Below are 22,401 nucleotides of genomic sequence, written 5' to 3' on the forward strand. Positions count from 1 at the left end.
TTTCCAACATCTAATCAATTTTTTTAATTGTTTTAGATTTTCCTAAGAAATATGTACGATCAAATATTATTTCTCAAATTTATTTTTATTATCAAATTTTTATTCAATTTTGGCCTATCGTTTTTTTTTTTCAAATTTTCTTATAAGTATGTCGTAACCAAATTTTATTTTTCTATTATATATATATATTTTAGAAAAAACCACTTTGATGCTCACGTATTTTAAATTTTGTTTTCTTAAATTCATAGAAAATAATTCAAACAATTCACTGAAAGTGAAATTTTATAATTAAATAAGATGCGAGTTAACACAATGTATTTTTAATACCAAAAAATTATATGAAAATAGTTTATTCATTGATTGTATTTATATTGTAATAGTATATTATTAAATTTATAAATATAGTATGATATTTAGAAAATCATTAACACGTGTCTCATGGGTTAGACACGTGAAAATATATTAGATATAACATAAGACAAATAATAAATTTAAATTTATTCACCTTTAAAATAAAAATAAAAAAGTAATAATTAAAATTTCAAATAATATTCATTTGTTTTATTGTTTCTAAGATATAGTGAATTTTTAATATTTGATAAGGTCTTATATTTGAGTCTTAAATTTATTTAGATTATATGTGGATTACATTTTGACATTTATTTTTGGAAAAATTGCTTTTTTGATTTTATAAAATTCTTTATTTATAATCCCGATACTCTGTGTTATCAGATTTCAAAGTCTGTTATATTTGTTTTTTTTTCTTACGATTTTAGAGTCTTTTTATGTGATATTTTTGTAGCGTAGACGTTTATAGTATTGCATCAGCATTTTTGAGAAACAATAAGTAAAATTGCCAAAAATCGAAACACGCAAGACTAAACTGAAGTTGAAATTTTGATATAGCTAAAAGTCCTTTATATCTGTTAAGTCCTTGTGTTTCAAATTTTTGACATAAAACGTGTAACGCCCGAAATTATTTAATTTTAATCCGAGAATATTTAATTTGGGAATATTTAGAGTTTTGATGTAAATTCTAATATTCTTAAATTATTTAGGATTGAAATTGAATTAAATTATTGGCCGAGGGCTGAATTGCAAATTTTGAAGAATTGAGGGGCCAAAGTGCAAATACTTAAAATTTGTTGGACACTTGTTTGTAATATGGGTATTCACGTGTATGCTATCATCTTTCATCAGAAACATCAGAGAAGAACCGAGAGAGAAGAACAAAGAACCTCAAGTTTCTTCTTCATCTTCAAATCGCAATATCTTGAGTTTCGGTTATCCGATTTTGATTCCGAAAAATGTTTTGGAATCCTCGCAACGAGGCCTTTGAATTGATGTAAGTTTTCTTTTGATTCATCATGATTTAAGAATTCGAAAATGGCAGAGATCAGATTTGGTTTTGAATTGATGTTGTTGAGTTTCTATACTTTGTTATATTGAAGTCGGGTTGAAGAATGGATGTCGTATCAGTTTCTTATGAATTTCCAGCAATTATTTCGAAATTCCTACCTTATGTTATGCTGGTTTTGATTGATATTCAGCTGATATAGGATGTGTATGATTGTTAGAATTGTTGTAGTTGAGTTTCGGTTGCCGAATTTATACCGTTACGCCGCCGGATTGTGAATTGAGACTGTTTTGCTAGTGTGTAATTGAGCTGATTTTCCATTAATTCTTGGCTGAAGATCTTAGCTTATATAACTTCATTTCAGATTTTGTTTAAAGACCATCGAGCTCGAGAACATCGCCTTCAAACCAATAGAGATTGAAGCAAGGTTTGAAGTTATTCTACAATGGAGTTTGAATGGTTTTAAGTGCAGATTTTGAGACAAGGCTTGTGGTTGTTTATTGTACAGATTTGGAAAGCTATAAGACACCTTGAAACCTCACAATCGAAAGGTAAAAGTGGACTACTTTTTGAATGGGATTAAAACTCGAGATGGTTTGTATCGAGTTCCCTAAATCACATACTTAATTGATTATTTGCTCTTATGTGAATTATTGAATGTGTCTATGATATTGTTGAATGAATATATGATGTTTTATATTGCATTCATCTTGTGAGACCTATCCTTTGATTTTTGAAATGAACGGAGTCGTTCGATTAGACGATTTGAGGAACTATATATGTATGGCCTGGGTGGTTGTATTAGCCTAGCGTCTGAATTACATGTATGGTGGCTTCAAAGTCTAGAGAAGCAAGATAAGTAGCCCTACCTCGATCGGGAGTGTCGGTGGTTTAGTTACGATATCTTCTTCTTGGGATCCCAACCAACGAAATGAGAGATTTCTTGAGAGAAGCCTGTTTTAAATCATGCATTGTATTTTATTTCTTATCATGAGTTTGATAATTATAATTTGCTATGCATGTTAGTTGCTTTTAATGGAAAAATATGTTTCTCATCGGAGTTATCCGGCTGTTGTCGTGTTTGTATGTGTGCATGACAACAGGTGGTTCAGGAACAGGGCAAAGGTGGGCTTGACAAATCGAGACTTGAGAGATTAGAGTGATGATCCGGTGTAGTTGTTAGTTGCTGTCAAACTTTGTTGGTACAAGAACATTGATCTTGTAGTTGTTAGACTTGAACTTTTAGTCTAGAGATTCTAATACTTTGAGATGTATAACACATGATCTTGTTGGGTTTGAGTTTTTGATGTTATCACCTTCTCTTGTACATTTGGATTTGTTGGAAGAGGTTATATAGTATAAATCTTCATTGTACAGCAGAAAATCAGAGTTTTTAGCAGCTGGACAGAGTGCAGCTCGCTCGAGCGAGCCAAGGGGGGGTCTTGGACCCGAGCAGCTCTCGCTCGAGCGAGGGGTGAGGCTCGCTCGAGCGAGCCACATTGATTAAAAAAAAAAAATCTTTTGGTTTTGGCTTTGATGCTTGGCCTTAATTCATGAACCTTAGATTATTATTTGATTCGAGAGATTAAGAACCGGGTCGTCACAAAACGCCTACAAAAATACGTATGGATAAGGGGATACACTCAAACTTGAAAATGTGAGGATATATGTGCTCAAGATTTTAAAACACAAGGAGTTAATAGATAATTCATTTTTCATAATGGATTTTTAGAAATTTTGAGATTTCACAGGGGTATGTATGTAATTATTTCATATGAAAATATAGACCCAAAATCATAATTATCAAATATTAGCGGACTAAAATTACAATTTTTTTTTCATCATTATCTTTGATTTATTTATATTTATGAATGAAATTTATAATATTTAATTTTATTTAAATTCCAAATTATACATAAATTTTATATTATATATTTTTTTTCTTATTTTTTTACGTTCATTTTTCACCAAGTTTTCATGAAATTATTTATCGACAAATTATTTAATGAAATTTTTTTTATTTCTATTCACTCTTTTAAAGATAAAATTATTAAATATACATAATTTTTTTAAAAATAATTAATTTAAAATATATTTTAATTTTCAAATATATATTCACTTTATATATCAATTTTTATATTTTTAAAACACTATGTAGAAAATCTCATCTCAATACAATTAATCGAATGAATATACAATCCAAAGGAAAAATTAAAAATTCATACTGAAAAACTTAGTCATTATATTTATACTTTTATAGTCATAATAAAATAAATATATATTATCTTTAATAGTTTTAAAGAATACATGTATATTTTTATTTTCCAACATCTGAATTATTTTATATGTTAATAGTTTTTATATTTTCCTAAGAATTATGTTTCGATAAAATTTTATTTCTCTAATTTATTTTTATAATCAAATATCTATTGAATTATGACTTATCATTATTTCCAAATTTTCTTATAAATATGTCGTAACCAAATTTTATTTTTTATTATATATTTTTTTAAAATGTGTTTTAATTTTTTTTTCTTAAATTGATAGAAAATAATTCAAACCAATTCATTGAAAGTGAATTTCTATAAATAAATAAGAGGTGAATTGACACAATGTATTTGTAATAACAAAAAACTATATGAAAATAATTTAATTTTTGATTTCACTTATATTGTTATAGTGTATAATTAATTTTACAAATGCAATATGATATTTAATAAACCAATTAAAATGTTGAGTTTAAAGAGTTCAAAAAATTTTATATTATTTTTTATTTTTTCTAATATAGCAAGTTTTTATTAATATATTATTGCATTATGAAACTTATTCTTCATAAAATTTATGGTGATGTTATATTTCTATATATTATATTAAATGCAAATTTCGTAGAAGTGTAAATATTGCTTAAATATTTTAAATGATCAGTTATTTTATTGTCATAGTACAAAAAGTATGTGAATTATTCTATTGCTATATTTGTTAGTGATTAATTATATTAATTCATCATTTTTATTAGCATCTTAATATTATATTATCATAACCATAACAGTTTTTTCCTCTTAATTTACCTCATAATTCTATATTTTTCAAGACAACAAATCATTATTATCCATAAACATTAATATTAAAAATAAAAATAAAAATGATTCACTTAGAACATAATCCACAAGAGCTTTTTTTGCTTATTAATTATTAATTTACCCCATACTTTTACATTTTTTAAGACAAAAAATAATAATGATTAATTTATAAAATTAAAAAATAGTTTATAAGTAAAAATAGTTAGTAAAAATAATGCATTATTTTATAATTTTCTTCTCATTATTATTTTTTAGAATGAATTAGGAATATGATGACAAACATTAAAATGTATTTAATGGGTAAAATAATAATAATAATAATAATAATAATAATAATAATAATAATAATAATAATAATAATAATAATAATAATAATAAATGCATCAATTAAATGAATGAACAACACATTGTTTTGTATAAATTGCACATCCCAAATTTGACCCTAAATTTTACACCATTTTTCCACTTATGCCCATGCAATTAATATCAATCATTCATATATTTTGGGCAATGTAGTAAATACACAATGCAAAACTTTGTCCTTTATTTATACTTTTATAGTAAAAATAGATATGCTTCATAGAGTTATTACACTGGGCAAACGTAATGTTTTCTCCACTATAATAGACAAGTGATCTTAGCGTGTAATTATCTCTCTCCTTAAATATATAGATTCATTTCTTCTTATTCATCTCATTCCAGTGAAACAAAATCTTGACACATGCTCTTGGTCAAGTGACATCAAATATCCCAAGTTTGGTACTGAGTCAGTGAGTCTTTGTAAAAATCCCTCTCGAAATTAATAATAAAAAATTAAGTTGTGCCATAACAATACAACATTGGTATTCATTCAAAAAATTTAACTTATAATTCAAAATTTTAGTATGCTCGTGAGTTTAAATGTATTTACGTGAATGTTTATGCATATATTCAAAGCAGATAGATATTATAATTATTGGTAATGGGTGATGTAGATTTGGTCCATGGGGTTATTCGTTCAAGTACTTGCATATACATTGGAAGGTAGCTTGTAGAATTAATAACACAATTTACTTCAATAATAGCACCCCAGAAAAGATCAATATATGTCGAACATTATACTTATTATTTATTAAACTTCAAAAGCAAAAAATTCCTAACTTGTGTCACATTAATAAAAGACCAAAAAAGATCAATATAACTCATTAATTCACGTGCGACTCTTCTCTGCTCGTAAATTTCAGATGTTATTATTGGTTCGAGTCAATCCGACCAAATTTCATCTTAGCTCATAAAAAGACTCTCAAAGCCTTGGGTATATTGACCTGTTTTCTTGGCCTAAGCCGGATATTTTCGTTTCACTTGTATAAATTTTGGTCATTATTTTACACACTCAATGTGGATAGATAATTCACTAGTTAGTTGAAGTAAAAGCTCCAGACATCAAAGCAATTCGAAATAAGATATAAAGTTAGTAAAGAAACCAAAAGGTTTCGAGAGCAATAAACAACAATTCCTCAAAAGAACAAATCATTCCTTGCCGATGCTACAAGCCACACCACCTTCACTTTAATAGATTCTTTTCTTGATCTTGCAGCTCAATCTTGAGCTCATCACTGCCCTATAAATACAGTGTGATTTCAAACCCAACGCTCACCATCTCATTACTCATATACATAGAACAAGGCCAACGTCCTTCGAACGAGCTGTGATTGAATCTTGCGCTTGTTCTTCTGACATTGGTGATGAAGACCAAACAGAAAAGTCATAGCCCTCCATCGATTGATGGCTTTGTGCATGAAGCTTAGTTGCCGCGTGATGCAATTCGTGAAAAAAGCGTTGCCTGCGACATATGTCGCATAACGGCTAAGCTTCCTTGCACATGGCTATCTATGGGTGGCCATGGCTTATGTGTTTGGTTTTAATCTCCTATGTCTAATGCAGCACATCTCTGCCTGAAATAGTATTCCTTTGTCATTCCTTACATTTTCAAGAAAAAGGTTTTCAAGAGCATTATATTGCTGTTTGACAAATGTTCATCTTTAGCTGTGTAGCCAGGGAAAAACTGCGATACTAAACAATTCAAATGAACACAAGTACTCGAGGGTTGCCATTTATTTATCAGAAATATACAAAAATATTACTTACTATATATAAGACTTGATCTTTTATTTTCTTTATTACATTCAGAGTTCTGTTACTGCAGATTATACCGATGAAGTGACAAGAAAATGAAATGGATTTATGTTGCATGAGGATGGAGGCGAATGGGAAGGCCATGAACTGGTGTAGGCGAAGCGTAGTACACTATCTTCTCATTCGGAATATCCTTTTCAAGTTTGAACCTTCTGACCACATTGTGCATGAAAACCAACACTTCTAGCCTAGCATATTCTTTTCCGGGGCACATTCGGGGTCCTCCACCAAAGGGTACAAACGTGTAAGGAGCCGGTCCAGTACCCTCGAATCTTGATGGATCGAATTTCTCAGGATCAGGGAAGTACTTGGGATTCTTGTGGGACGAATGCACCGTCCAAAACGTCTGCAAGCCGATCAACAATGAGAATCTAGTATAAGATTAGTGTATTATGAAGTCATTCGAACACGCGAGTTTGGATCATATTTACTTACTTTCCATCCTTTTGGGATGGCAAAACCAGCATAGGTGAACTCAGTTGTTGTTTCTCTGAAAGCCCCTTGAGCGGGAGGCATTAAACGGAGCGATTCTCGTGCTACAGTCCAAGAATACTTCATCTTCTCTATATCTTCCCATGTCAATAGCTCATTGGGGCCTTTTGTTTTTGCTATCTCCATTTGTTCTGCAACGAGACAAATTTTATGAGTTTTATGCCTTGAATTGAATATAGAGACAAAGCCATTCTTGAATATGTCACAGATGTATTCATTACCTTTTAAAACCTCTTCATAAATATGGGGAAGTTCTGCGAGATAATTCATGACAGAAGTAACCGCGGAACTTGTAGTCTCGAAGCTAGCCACTAACAAACCAATGATATTGTTGGAAATCTCCATTTCACTCAATAACTGGCCATCTTCATCTGTCACAAGAAGCATTTTCGACAACAAATCTCGGCCCTCGGTTTCCTTGCACTCAATCAACTCTTGTCTCCTCTTCTTAATGATCTTCATCAGCTCCTCTCGTACCAATGTACCTCCTTTGATCGCACCATTGTAAGCCGTTCTTGGAAAATCCAGAGGCACAGAGAACATGCCATTTGTGACCAGTGTGAATGGATCAGACAACCTCTTTATATTCTGAGGCTCAACCACACTCAAGAACAATTTACAGGCTAACTCAAAGGTATACTTCTTTGCAAGTGGCACCACTTTTACCACTGCATTAGGGATCCAATCTTGATCCAAATGCTGGCGGGCCAATTCGTCCATCACCGGGATGTACTGTTTAAGAGCTTCAGGCTTCAGAATATCGTGGTGGAAGCTACGTTTCAAGGCCGACACTTCTTTCAAGTTGCTTCCAACAAATTCAGGGAACAACAGAGCCTTTTTCATGGACTGTGGCCACCATGAAGTTAGAAGCTTGTTGTCATTCATGAAAAGGAACTTGTTGCCTTGTGCACCGCAGAATATGGCCATTTTTTCTCCTAACAACGATGTTTGGAAGACGTCCGGGGAGTACTTTTGCATCCGATCCTTGACAAATTTTTGAGGGCCTAAAAGCGCAAACTCCATGTTTTCTCCTAGCATTGGCCAGCCATTTGTACCGGGAGGGAGGTTTGTGTCGCCGGAACCTTTTTTTCGAATGAACGAGACCATGTAAAGGGAGAGGGGAAGAAGACCAAGTATGATAATGTATGATAAAAAGGCATCCATTTTTTTCTTGATGATCAGTATTTAGTATTGTTGATCAGTAGGAGAAAAGAATTAAGTGTGTGTTGGAAAAGTAATGGAATTGAGGGTGTTCATTTATAGGATTGAAATCAGGCTTTGGATTTGAGAATTAGCAGACAAAATCAAGTATACTTTCGATCCTCAAGTTTGTCTTCTGTGGCTGTGCTCTGTTACTAACATTGTAAGCGAAATAAATAAGGAGAAAACAACATAGAATGGAATTTTACATTTAGTATTTTTGTTTCGATGCTAGCTTAAGTTGACTGTTTTCAAGACATTAGAAACAAAATGCTCAATCATGTAGCAAAAAATATCCGTGCCCAAAAGATTGCTTCTGCAGATTCTGGATTATCAACTATTCTTTTTATATCGATTTTCAGTGGGTTATTCCTACGTCACAAAACAAAGTCAGAAGCTGTTAGAAATGAGACTTGAACCTAACTCACCTCAAAAGCTAGCTCAAGAGGTGAGGGTTGTCCTTGTCTATATTAAGGGCTCCCAGAAATTGTATCCTATCGATATGGGACAATATTCTTACACACCCCCCATACGCCCAGGAATGAACATCTGGAGCGTGGAGATATTAACGGGTAGCCTAATTATAGGCAGCCCAATTATGGGTGGTCCAACACACACAGAGGATTTGGGCTCTGATACCATATTAGAAATGAGACTTGAATCTAATTCTGTTAGAAATTCGAACATGAGCCTTTCAATCAAGGTTGGCAATGCTCTACCAAGAGGTGAGGTTTGCCCTTGTTCATATAAAGAGGTCCAGTTTATTTAGCCAACCTATGTGGGACATAAATCAATACACCAACACACCCCTCTCACGCCCAGGAATAAAACATGAGCCTTTCAATCAAGGTTGGCAATGCTCTACCAAGAGGTGAGGTTTGCCCTTGTTCATATAAAGAGGTCCAGTTTATTTAGCCAACCTATGTGGGACATAAATCAATACACCAACACACCCCTCTCACGCCCAGGAATAAAACGACTGGAGCGTGGATATATTAAATGGGTGGCCAACTATGGGACGGGTGAGGCCAACTATGAGCCGTCCAACACATAACGGGAACCGGGCTTTGATACCATATTAAAAATTAAACTTGGACCTAACTCACCTCAAAAGCTAGCTCAAGAGGTGAGGTTTGCCCTTGTTCATATAAAGAGGTCCAGTTTATTTAGCCAACCTATGTGGGACATAAATCAATACACCAACAGAAGCGTTAGGAGGATTCCCGACGAAGGGACTCCAACGCTCTGGACATTGATTACTCAGAAAATAATAATCGAGAGCGGAATATTATTGTGCTAAAAATAGGGTGTACCTTAAGAATTGGGTGATTTTCACTATGTATAGATATTCGCGGACAGTTTTGTGGACTTGAACTTCTTATGGACTTTTGTAGATTTTTTGGTATTATTAAAAAGACTTAAATAATAATAAAAATATGGTAGTGTTTGGGATAACTTCTAGAAAGCACTCTTCAGCTTTTTTTTAACAAAATTTTAAAATTTTGTGATATTTTGTTAAAGAAAAACTAAGAAGTGCTTCTCAAAAGCTCTGTCAAACATTACCTATACCCAATAAATACTTCTTGGGCTTTATTAATTAGTTGTGGCCATAAAATAATTGGAGTGGGCCTTATAAGTAAGCTTGGGCCCAATATATTTTTGGATCCTAGGTTCCTAACCCATCACTCAATAATTAACAAACAATTTTTTCTTTTTCTTCTCTTTTATTTTTCCAACATAAAACAAGAAATGAAATATAGGAATCATTCGACTTCGAAAAATCTAATGACAAATTAATCTTAAACTTGAAAGTTAATTAATTCCACATATGTGACATATTAGAGATTTAAAGTATGGCTTTCTAAATTTATAATTTACGCATATATATAATTTATTATAACGTATTTGATTAATAATTTATTGTTGAATAATTAGTGAATAGGTAGAGATTGTTTTTCCAAACCTTGGAATATTAATGGTTTTAAATTAATTTTAATAAAATAAGGGAAATAATTAAGTTGCTTTACAAATTATCATGAGTTAAATTTATGTTCAAAATTTGTAAATGCGTGAATTTATTTTGTTTATAAAGACTTTGTCATTTCTGTATATATCTAGTTAATTAGTTTTAAAACATGCCATATAATTAATATTTAAATATTTTCTAATGGGTTTTGTAGAAATTTAAATTTTATTCTGATTTTTCCTCTAATTTGTTGGTTTTCTTTTTCATATATACTTCTGCTCGATAATTCAATCAGTAATTGTAAACAAAACATATAAAGTTGATCACAATTTCTTACACGAAAAACAGTATTAGAAAAAAGAAAAGTAGAATGAATTAATATAACACTGTCCAAATTATGCGTTCGTTTTCAATAATGAATTGCCAATTGCCAATGAAAAGCATACTATATAATTATTTTACAAATATTCCAAGAATATTGTGAAATTCTATATATATATATATATATATATATATATATATATATATATAGGCTACAAATCAGGAAAGGAGTCAAATGCATTATAGGAGAAGCTAATTGTGTCTTCATATGGATGCTCCATCACTTCTCTCTCAAAGCTTTTCCAATCGTTGAAACGATTGCCAAACTCCATTATTTTCTCATCTTCCAACCCTTCGTTTTCCGCCACTCCATGCTCCAAGTTGTTGCTATCATTAGTGGTTGGAAAGCTTGTAGAAATCGAAGGGCTATCGAGCTTCGGAAGCTCGACTATCGGGTTCGGATCGAAAGGGCCGTCGACAGCAGCACTTGTCCCTTGTTGAAACGGATGAAAACTTGTCCCACAATTATGCAAAATTGTGCTACTACTTGGAGTAGTGCTCGAGATTATTAAAGATGCGGCTGACATATTCATTTGATTCATGTTGTAGTAGTTATTTGGGTTGCTCCAAGATTCGAACCGTTGGTTTTGGGTCGGATTCGGCTTCTTGAAAGCCCGACAGACCACCCATCCTTCCTCCTGTTACGTTGCATGAATCAAATAATTATCAGCTAGCATGCATTTAATATTTTACATATATATAAAAAGTATACTATACAAATAAATCATAATTTCTACTAAAAGTTGATGTGTATGTATGTATACATGCATGCATGCCCCGTATTCGGGTGCCTAGAATTCGCTAGCTAGTATATGTATGTGATATTAATATGTCCGAATTAACCTGCGGAGGTCCATGTTCAGATGTTTGGAGGCGATATTCGTGCATGATCCAATCGGTTTTTCGCCCGTTGGGAGCTCGTCCTTTGTAAAAGACCAACGTTTTCCTCATTCCTATGATCCTTTCGTTGGACAGAACTGCCATGTCCCTACCCGTGGCCTTCCAGAAACCTGTGGTCGTCGCGCGGTTGGTTCGCGTCCCCGTCGGGTACTTTCTGTCTTTGTGACTGAAGAAATACCACTCATTCCTTTCTTCATGTCCCAGTTTGCACTTATCTGATCAGCAGCTATGCATTAGTTTTGAATTTCAAGCTGCTAGCTAGACATGCAGGATTTATATATAAATTTTTTTGAATATGTATTTATTACAAAACCATATTAAGTGTTAGAATTACTTTAACATGCATGGGTGACAATGGATTTTTTTGGTAATCACGCATAAAATATATATACATGGAAATTACTTTGATTAAATATTTATTCGAGTTTGGTTTAGGTTTCATTAAAAACCGAATAAGACATTACATAGTATTTTATACTTTAATATAATAAAATATGATCTCATTCCTAATATTCACACAAATGCAAATTTAATTAAAATTCATAAAATTTTATTTAACAAAATGATACATTAATATTCGACATATGTAATCACCTCGAAACACAAATCCAAACATAACTTTTCACCATACAAATTTTGTCTCCGATCTATTTAATTTTCCTAAAGCATTTAAAAAAAAAAAAAAAAAAAGAAGCCAAAACCAAACACTCAGAGGTTTCGTGATTATTAATTACACTGGTTTTGTTACCATATCTTGGCATCTTATTCAAAAACCAATAAAAAATGGAAAGGAAATGGGGAATTGATTGATTAATCAAGAATATTCATGATAAATCACAATATATATGAATTCATTCACTAGTTAATTAAATTCAGTCAAAATAATACGTACGTACCTTGAATGTCCCAAGGCTCCATTTTATAGAGATCAATTTCAATTATCACATCCATATCGATTTTCAAAGAGCTGATCTTTCTTTTGAGATAGTAGCCGACGAGTTCTTCTTCCGTCGGGTGGAATCGGAATCCCGGAGGTATACATGAATATTCCATAATTCCTAGCAAAAAGCAACAAAAAATTTAAATGACACAAATTAGATTATGTTTACAGAGAAAAGAACTAACTACTAATAAAAATGAAGTTTTGAAAGCACCCGGAAGGTATTGTGGATATATCTTTTCTTGTTTAGGTTATTTGTAAAGTTACTTTAATTTTGAAAGACATTCCCCTTGATGAAAAATGACACAAAATCGAAGAGAGTGAACTTCACACAACTCTGCGATATGTATAGCATTAATCTGCCATGATTCATTTCATGTGATATCCATTCGTGAGCATAGTGGAGTGACATAAACATATTGTCCCAAAATGGTTGCTATATGATTCGAGATCGTTATTAGATTGATCAAACTTGCTGTAATTATTATTATTTTTTTAAAAAAAAGAATTTCATTTACAGTCAATGAATTATAATACAAATATAATTTAGATCAAGATGATTAATATTGAATTTAAAAGGAAAAAAAGAAAAAGAAAAATAAAAAGACCATATATGGTATTTAATGGATACAAATATATTGGCTAGTGATTAAATTGAGACGAAGTATATAGAACACAAAAGCCGAGGCCGTAAAAATGGACTTTTTGAGAGTAATGGGCATGTTCGTTTTCTTTGAGTGCATTCCACTACATGCTTTCTTTCTTTAAATAGTGGATATGGGTTTTGCACACCTCATATTCTTGTTGCATAATTTACGAATTGGGAAACATCATTGAACGTATAATTTAATGTATTATCTATATTTTTATATAATTAATTACTTACCTAGCTAGATAATTAATCAAGTCTTGGTCTCTTGTTTGTGCTTGTTTTATTTCAATTTATTGAATTATGTATTTAAAAATTATAACGTATGATACATCGTAAAATCAAAAGTATTAATATTTGTATATATAGAATGGAGTGTTTCCTGTATATGCATAATAAGTTAAATATCAAGTCCTAACTCCTACGTACCTAGCTAGCTAGCTCACAAGAACCTTCAACTTCTTCCGTACGTGAAGATTAGACTAATTGTATATGGATGAAAAAAGATTTAGTCCAAAGTTCAATTAATGTAGTTAAAATAACAAAGAAAATTTTAAACATTTTCCCCTTTATTTGAGTAATAATTAGAAGTGATTTGCTAATTAACTTCCATGTTAGAGGATTAAGTTAAGGTGTGCTAATCACTTTCTAACTAGTTTAATTACTTTAAAAATAGCTCATTAAAAGCCATAGAATGGGCTTCGAACTGTCCAAGTCTAGCAAGCAATAAGATTTTGATTTAGAGAACGATACATTTGACTAAGAATTTTTTATAAACTAATAATGCTATGGTGGATTATCACTAACTATGGGTGAGACCTCAACTCCATATATATACAATTATGCACACACATATATATATCATAGATTTCTTGATTCTTGACCCAAAAATTGTTAGCAAGACTCGTTTTAAAAACGTGAGGCGTGCGATCATCCTAAGTTTCTTATAGTGTTCATGCAGCATGAAATTGAAGAATCACTTCATTATTGAAGTTAAATCAAGTTCATGCATTATCCTTTAGGCATCCAAATAACAGTATACATATGTTTGCTCAAGAAAATAAATCACTAACCTGCAGATCGATCGATATGTTCTTGATCGGCTGGGGAAGGAAAGGGGGAGATTTGAATCAGTTTTTGGAAGACTTATATAAGAGTGGAAAGGTATAAGGTTGGTGAAGTGAAGGGAATAAAATAATTTATTGAAGTGTATGATCATCAAATGTTGTTGGTGATAGGGTCGCGGATTGTCTATTTATAATTATACCATATAATATAATAATTAAGCAATTTCAAATAGCGAAAACATAATATAATGTTTACAATTATTCTTATACACCTAAGGGCTTTCCCAACCCAACACCAAATTGGTGTAAAACGCCAATTTGGTGTTGGGTTCATTCCTCCAACCCAGCGCTATACTTAGCGCTATGTTGGAGGAATGCTACAGTGTTGCACCAAATTTGGTGCAACACTGTAGCAATTTGGTGCAACACTGTAGCAATAGCGTAGGATTTTCTTTTTTTTTTTTTTAATTTTTTCCTTTTTTTTTTTGTAATTGTATACGTTTGTTTTTTTTAAAAAATCTTTTTTCTTTTAAATTTTCATATCTTTAAATTTAATATATTTCTTTTAATTTTTAATTTTAGGATATTTTGATTTAAAATTTTAATAATCAGATTATATTTTCAATAAATGTATAATTTTTTTAAAATTTTTTATAGATAATTACATCACCTGTTTATTCTTTTATAATATTATATTAATTAATAACATAATAATAAATTTATAAATTATTGTTTTTATAAATATTTTATGGAATAAATTAGTTAAAAACTTTATTTATGTAATAAATAACTAAATTTATGTTTTTAATTATAAAAAAATAATATTTTAATATAAATATTAATTAAAATTTTACATAGAAAAAATTATGATACATTTTAAATAAACAGTTTTTTTTAAAAAGACTGAAATTATAAAGGCGTCCTACTACGTTTAGTAGGACGCGCATATTAAAAAAAATAAATTAGATTTTTTATGTAGAAATTATTATTTAGATATTAATGATATTTAATTATTATGTTAAAAATATTTGGTGGAATAAATTAGTTGTTGTAAATAAAATAATAGAAAATATTTCGAGAATATTCTTTTTAGTGTAGAGTTTAGAGTGAATGGGTTGGAGATGGTTTTTGTATTTGGTGTAGGAATTACACTATCTTGGAGTTAGTGTTACACCAAGATAGCGTAATGAGTTGGAGATGGCCTAAAGGCCTACAAAATATTTATTTATAACTAAAGATCATACAAGGGATATATGAAGGGACGACTCGGTAGCTATTTGGCGGCATGAAATTTAACAACAAAACGTGCATTAAATTATAGCTATAAAAATTTTAAATTAATTCTATTTGGATAATTGATTAGCTATGTTAAGGCTAGGCATTTTGTTTCGGAGGATTAATATATATACATAGTATTGATTACGCGTGATGTGTAGGAGGCAGATAAATAAATATATAGTTTAATATATGAAATTAATTAAAGACTTGTTTGGACGGCGGCGTGACACCAAATCTCACGCCACCCCCAATAATCCAGGTTTTGGTTTTGCTATTTGCAGTCATACTAATATCTATTCCAGATATTTGTCTGAATTAAATATCAATAATAGTTTGCCTCGGTTTATTTTAAGAAACTTATACTTTAAAATAAACAATACAATCCTAGTTGAAATTATATACTTCTTCCGTCTAGATTATATATTTTTTGGATAAAATGAGAATTTTTTTTAAATTTATTCCCAAACATTTTTTTAAATCTGTATGAAAATACATATTTATTTATATATCCTTGAGACTGAAAGATGGAGAATAATATTCGTTAAATTTAATTACAGTATTTTGATTTAAATTAAAATTAGGTATGGACTAGCTCGGTCATTGTCTCTTTGTTGCGCCGCCCTTTCACAGTAACACCATTAATCAGCGGCCACGTGTAATAAGCCCAGCTGTCTGCTTCCTAAACCTAATCATTTGTTCTCAATGCAACCGAGGATTACTATCGGGAAATTAACTGAATGTTAATGACATATTATTTGATCTTGTTAGATCGGAAATGTTATATGAATTCATTGGTATTTTTTTATTTTTAAATGAGATGTTGGTTGTATCGAGAGTTTTGCACGTAAGATTAATCAATATTTTTTTTTAAGTAAAATGTTCGTTCAAACATGTATCTTATATCTCTTCAATTTTGGTATAGAACCATGCATCCTACCGGCTGCACCCATCTCTTATGAGCTCAAACAATAGTAAATATGATTTGGAATTCAAATTTTGTTTACATATCTAGTGAAAATTAACATCGATCACCACAACACGTAAAATTTTATTTTGTTCTATTATATTCAGTTGCACATAGATCTACTTACCTTGAGTGTGTCTCAAGAGATAAGCAACGGTTATTTTTTAATGTCTGTTCTAAAATACGATAGATATTATTATTTTTAAAATAAGTACAAAACTTATATTTTTAAATGGGCAACTTAGACAAAGGACCCGACCAGCCTGATATATAAAATTATTAATACAGATGGTTAAGCCTTTAAACGTTTTATTACTTAGTGTGGACCATATTTGTTTGAGATTAAAAAAAATTAATTTTTTTCAGCTACATTAAACTAATATATAAAGCAATATTCAATTTGAGGCTACTTCCTCGTCAAGTTTGAAAACTTTAATTTAATTATCGATTGGATTTGGAGGTTCACAGGTAATTATATAGTTTGAAAGATTAATTGATCACAGTGCAAGATTAATTAATGGATTAACTGGCAATGAATTAGGAATCGAAACTAATACGTACTTAATTACTAAGTGCGAACTTATCCTTAATTATTAAATATACAAGTTCGGGGGCTTTTTGCCACTTTGTGTGTTCTTTTTAAGAGTACGGAACATAAATTTAAATACAATAATGTGTGATTAAATTAAAGAACGCTTAACTTTTACCATATATATATATCCTAAGAATAATTAACATAGTTCAGTTTTATACATATAATAATACACACACTCTTCATGCGTGTCAAAAAATCATTTATTGGATCCAGTTTTGGATATATAATACATACAACCATTTAATCAAAACTTATAAGAGAATATTCACATGGAGTGCTCCATAATTTTTTAATTAGATGGTCGCGCGTATCACATACAAGAACAAGTACGTACCAACCATTTGTCTTAAGGGTAGAACGAAATTTTCCGTCATCTTACAAAAAATTAACGAATTTGGACCGATTTTACTAGGGCTTTGATACATACGTACAAGAACAAGTACCAACTATTTGTCTTAAGGGTAGCACGAAATTTTCCGTATTCCTACAAAAAAAAATTAACGAATTCGGACCGACTTTACTAGGGCTTTAATGAGAATTCTAATCAATGGAGAGGCGAAGTAAGCTTTCGGAATGGATGTTGACAAGTGTGGTAAAAGTAGAACGAAAAGTGTTGGTTTCAACTCATGAAATTCTCTTACGCATGGCTATATCAACTTTTGTTTTAGTCACTCAATTGCCTAATACTATCGAATATCATTAATCCTTAAAGTTTATTTTCAATTAAGAAAACCTTTTTTGGACATATGGTTCCACATTCATTAGCATGCAAAATATAGGAAGCTTTCAACATTTTTATCACTCCTCCCGAAAAAAATACTTTTGTTGTTCAAAGTATGTTAACTTTACCTAAAGAAACCGGAATTTCTGCATATTAATTATAAGAATAACAAAATTTTATTTGTATACCCTAAAAAAATGGACAATTTTTTTTAAAATTTCTTTCGAAATTAAATATGATGGTTGTTTCCTCGCTCCATCAATTGGAAATCAGCTTTTTTTTTCCCCCTTTACAGAACAACATCAGATTATTACAACCCTTGAAACAATTATAATTATAATATTGTTCCATAATTTAAAATTTGATTGGTTGGCCATAATTAATAAATAAATTAAGACGTGGACCCTGGAATTTGCTAAGCAATTAATCCACTGTACAGTGTCCGTCAAGATTTGCTGCAGCAATCGATATTCTTTGTAGCCCTTTCCGAGTCCGAAAAGGTGATGCCCCCAAATAGAGCTTCGCATGTAGAAAACAACAATATATATGCATGGGGTCTTCAAGCTCAAGATTCAGTACTCATCAAAGTATCAAACTTATATATAACTTTCCGATGCACAACATGTAAATTATTAATTAATAATGCTAGAGGCAAAGATGCTAATTTCTGAACAAGATGCACGCATGGCAGAGCAAGATGCACGCATACAGAAACTTGAAGAAATGTTCAGAAAAGGTGCATGCGACATTGAGGTTGATGAAAAAGGAAGTTGCTCAGTGAGGTTACCTCCCATGAGTGAAGATAAGATCAAAACAGAAAAGAGTGTCCCAAATTATGAAACTTTGATTGATGATGACATGAAAGTTTTGAGCAAGGATGAGTATCTTCAGGTATATGTTTGTTTAATTGTGGTTACATTACTTGATATTATTGCAAGAATATGTTGCATCAATTTATAACATGATTGATTGTCTTCTAGGGTAAGCCGGTTGCTTTGACATTGGTTTCTAAGACCAATGTTGTTGCCTATGGTACAATTGTTGATGTCAATGGGGCTGGCAAGTTACTTCATGGTGCTCCATTACCCATGAATTGCATGCGCGTCTCCATTGATGAGGCTGTGGAGAAATCAGCACTGTTGCCATTTCCAATACCAAACGAATGTGATACTGTTGGTGATGCTATATGAACTCATGTGGCTTGGCCTGCACACTTGGTAGTGATGAAAGATGAGGTAAAAATGTTGGTTCGGGTTAGTTAATATATAAGATTTTTTCAGAGTTGTAATATGTTCAGTTTCAGGGCGTATCCATCCTTTTTTCACCACTTACATATTTACATGTGCGATTTTCAGAAGCCTCAAAGGAATAAAATTGTTGAGAAAAAAAGTAATCCTGTTTTGCCATCCAATGTGTCGAGATCATTGCATATTTTGTACTGTTATGCTAAGCGTGGGCTGGAAATACCTGGAAAACATATATCAATGTTTCTTGATCATGATTTATTTGACGATGAGTACGAACTACTTGTGGACCTTGAAGATATCACACCTTTTTATCTGTTGGAGCCAATATCTGCCAATTGTATAGTTGTTTACATGTGGTAAGTTTTCGATTAAATTTAAGTTTTTTTCTTTGAATTGTTTAGCATATATTTTGTATAAAATTCATTAATCTGGTAACATTTTTCTGTTCAAATGGCAGGATTCTCTTCAAAAAGATGAAAAAAGATAACAAGGTCGAAAAATTTAGATTTATGAATCCACACACCATCCCAGTCATGCCATATGTATCCAAACTTGATAAAAATGAAAAAATTGAACACTTGAATAGCTGGGCAAGTGTTTTGGCAGATAGGCTAAGTGGTGCAGCAAGAAATCAATTAGTTTTGGTGCCATACAATGTTGGGTAAATCAGAAATATAATATCACTTATAATTGATTTTTTTCAACAATTTTGCGAAACGTGTTAATTGACTATCTATTTTGTGCCTATAGTTGTCATTGGATTCTCACTGTCATCGATCCTTATGTGGAGGTGGTTTATTTGTTGGATTCACTTAGTCATCGCAATCGCTATGAGGACTGGAATATGTAGTGGATATGTGAGTATATATTTTTTTCTTAATTAAGCATTTAATTTAGCCAATGGAACACTCATGTCGAATCTTGTTGCTATATGAAGGAGCTTGAGATTGTTTAATTCGAACAAGGAGAGGAAAGGGAAAAAAAAGCCTACATGGGAAGTGATAAAGGTATTTTTTATATATGTTTATCTGCGATAAATTGACAAATATTTATACATGTATTAATCATTGACAATTTTTTGATAATATAGGGTCCTCGCCAACCAGATGCAAAACAGTGTGGGTATTATTTGATGAGGTTTATGAAAGAAATTGTTGAAGGAAATGCTACCAGTGATAATGATTCACTTTCCTCAATAGTATACTTGACATATTCTCAATCTTCTCAAATAAGTGTGTTTATATCATGTTTTTTCTTCATTATTGTTTTTTTTACTAATATAATTTGAGTTTGTTCACAGTTCATGAAAACAGTTTACTCTAATGAAGAAATTGATGAAGTGCGATCCGAATGGGCGGAATGCGTACTAGACTATATTAATTATGACTAGGTATGTTTAATTAATATTGTTTTATTTTCTTATTGTTCACTTTTGCTTAATGAGTTTTTATTTTCTTCTGTGATAATCGACTCTTGTTTTTTTATTAAGTTCCCTGCACATAATGTGTTGTTGATTAATGATGGTTCTCTAACGAGTTGTACTTTCTATGCGTGACTTCCTGAAAATCACATTATCATTGTGCATCGTTATAATCTTCGAGTAAAATAAATTTGGGAGAGGTCTGGACTCTGTAAAAAGCTTAAGATTGAAATTTCTTTTCTTTTGTAAAAGATTAATTAAAAGGTGCATAAATAAAACACTAGCTAGGAGAGGTCTGGACTCTGGAATTAATGGGAACTATCCTTCATTAATGTTTTAGCTCTCCTAAGTAAAGACTATTTTTTGAGGAGAAATCTCACATGTTCTTGACCAGGTGCTTTCGTTAGATAATGCATCATGATTTGGAATTTTGGATGCTTTTTGGTAGTGTCAATGTCTAGGTCTGTAAGACACTTTGTTTTGTGCTGTAACATCTACCTTGAATGAGGCAATTGACAAATCTATTATTGAGACACACACATACACACAAGATTTTAGTGTGAACAAGTTCACTTCTTATAGTGATTATGCTATTACTCATGCATGTGTAACTACAGGTTTCTGACTCCAATTTCTGTTGTTCCTTTGGTGGCTCTTGTCGTTTTTGGGCTCTATGAGCTTGGATTCCCTAAGGTACGAACAAGGCCTAACTAGCTGCATAGGATCTTTAGTCAACTTTTAGTTAAAATGAAATATGTTGTAGAATAGGAGAGACTAAATATGCATAGCTTATTTTACATGTACCTAAAATAATGTTTATTTGCTTATGATATCAAACAAAAAGGCAGATCCATGCTAATATGAATTAAAGTTGGGAGGCTAGCTTATTAAGATGTGAAGTGGAACTTGAAATGGTGTGTGGTTTGAGTTATTGGGATGTTGTGGAGTGGAACTTGAAAGTGCCAAATCCATGGTTTAGCTTGTGGCCTGTGGGTTGGTCGGAGCCCACAGTTTGTCAACTGTGCCTACTATATTTTATGAATTCAATACAAATGCAAAAATGAGTTGAATAAAATCTGCATTGCCTTCCCTTTTGGAGTTGCTGAGTTTTTTTCTTTTATTTTTTTCCATGACAAGCGAGATATTAGTTTGATAGTTGAGATTGGATTCCATGTTTAAATTGGTCTAAGATTTTGTTGATAATTTTGGACTGAGAATGTGTTTTCTTGTAGGTAACTCGGGAGTAATGCATAAGGGATTTTGATGCAAGGATTGAGCTGTGTTTCAGATTGCTTTGGTAATACGTAGAAGTCATCTCGTGAACATCGTTATCAAAAACAAACACATGATGATTTATGTTTTGATACAACCATCTTTTGGAACTACTTTTGTTACATTTATATTATATTAGATGAGATATTTTGAGTTTCGACTACGTAGTATTATCTTCCAAATTAGATGTGTGTAACTATTTTGGAACTTGAATATTTTCATGGATTCAATGTAGTAAATATTTTATTTTATATTGATTTCTTTATTAATATTTATAGTTCGTATGAAGATTAATTATGCAACGGTTTTAATGACTCCAAATACAACTGATTTATGTTATTGCCAAAACCGTTGTCATATATCACAAATGACAACGGATATACACTGTTGCAAAAACCGTTGTCGTCATTCAAAAACGACAACGGATATACACTGTTGCAAAACCGTTCTTGTAATCCACAAACGACAACGGATATAAACTGTTGCAAATATGTTGTCCTAAGCCATAAACAACAACGGATATAAACTTTACAAAACCGTTGTCTTAAATAGTCAATGACAACGGATTTACACTGTTGCAGAACCGTTGTCTTTGGAAACTTACGACAACGGTTACAAACTGTTGCAAAACCGTTGTAGTAGGATGGCTACGACAACGGATATAAACCGTTGTTATAGGACACGCTTTTTACAACGC

The 22,401-nt window shown here is 31.4% G+C and overlaps 2 protein-coding genes and 1 long non-coding RNA gene across 4 annotated transcripts; 1 reads left to right on the forward strand and 2 right to left on the reverse strand.

Moving 5' to 3' along the window:
- Positions 1–1,210: 1,210 nt before the first annotated feature.
- LOC140894752 (uncharacterized) lies at positions 1,211–2,618 on the forward strand. The gene is made up of 4 exons (XR_012153923.1): positions 1,211–1,345; positions 1,722–1,784; positions 1,866–1,908; positions 2,461–2,618. It is a non-coding gene; the product is annotated as an uncharacterized lncRNA (long non-coding RNA).
- Positions 2,619–6,368: 3,750 nt separating this feature from the next.
- LOC140867195 (beta-amyrin 6-beta-monooxygenase-like) lies at positions 6,369–8,364 on the reverse strand. The gene is made up of 3 exons (XM_073272270.1): positions 7,326–8,364; positions 7,048–7,235; positions 6,369–6,958 (listed from the first exon to the last, which is right to left on the reverse strand). Exons 1-3 carry the CDS (start codon positions 8,266–8,268, stop codon positions 6,659–6,661), a joined length of 1,431 nt encoding a protein of 476 aa, XP_073128371.1. The 5' UTR covers positions 8,269–8,364; the 3' UTR covers positions 6,369–6,658.
- Positions 8,365–10,697: 2,333 nt separating this feature from the next.
- Positions 10,698–14,336, reverse strand: LOC140866708 (NAC domain-containing protein 30-like). Of its 2 annotated transcripts, none has more exons than XM_073271740.1 (4): positions 14,214–14,336; positions 12,448–12,609; positions 11,495–11,766; positions 10,698–11,289 (listed from the first exon to the last, which is right to left on the reverse strand). In XM_073271740.1, the coding sequence occupies exons 2-4, from the start codon at positions 12,602–12,604 to the stop codon at positions 10,804–10,806; spliced, it is 915 nt and encodes a 304-aa protein (XP_073127841.1). In that variant the 5' UTR covers positions 12,605–12,609; positions 14,214–14,336; the 3' UTR covers positions 10,698–10,803. The 2 variants fall into 2 exon arrangements, with proteins under 2 accessions (XP_073127841.1, XP_073127842.1); XM_073271741.1 differs by lacking the exon at positions 14,214–14,336 and adding an exon at positions 12,706–12,831.
- Positions 14,337–22,401: the final 8,065 nt, after the last annotated feature.

Source organism: Henckelia pumila, chromosome 4, assembly GCF_033568475.1.
Source record: "Henckelia pumila isolate YLH828 chromosome 4, ASM3356847v2, whole genome shotgun sequence".
Classification (NCBI taxonomy): domain Eukaryota; kingdom Viridiplantae; phylum Streptophyta; class Magnoliopsida; order Lamiales; family Gesneriaceae; genus Henckelia; species Henckelia pumila.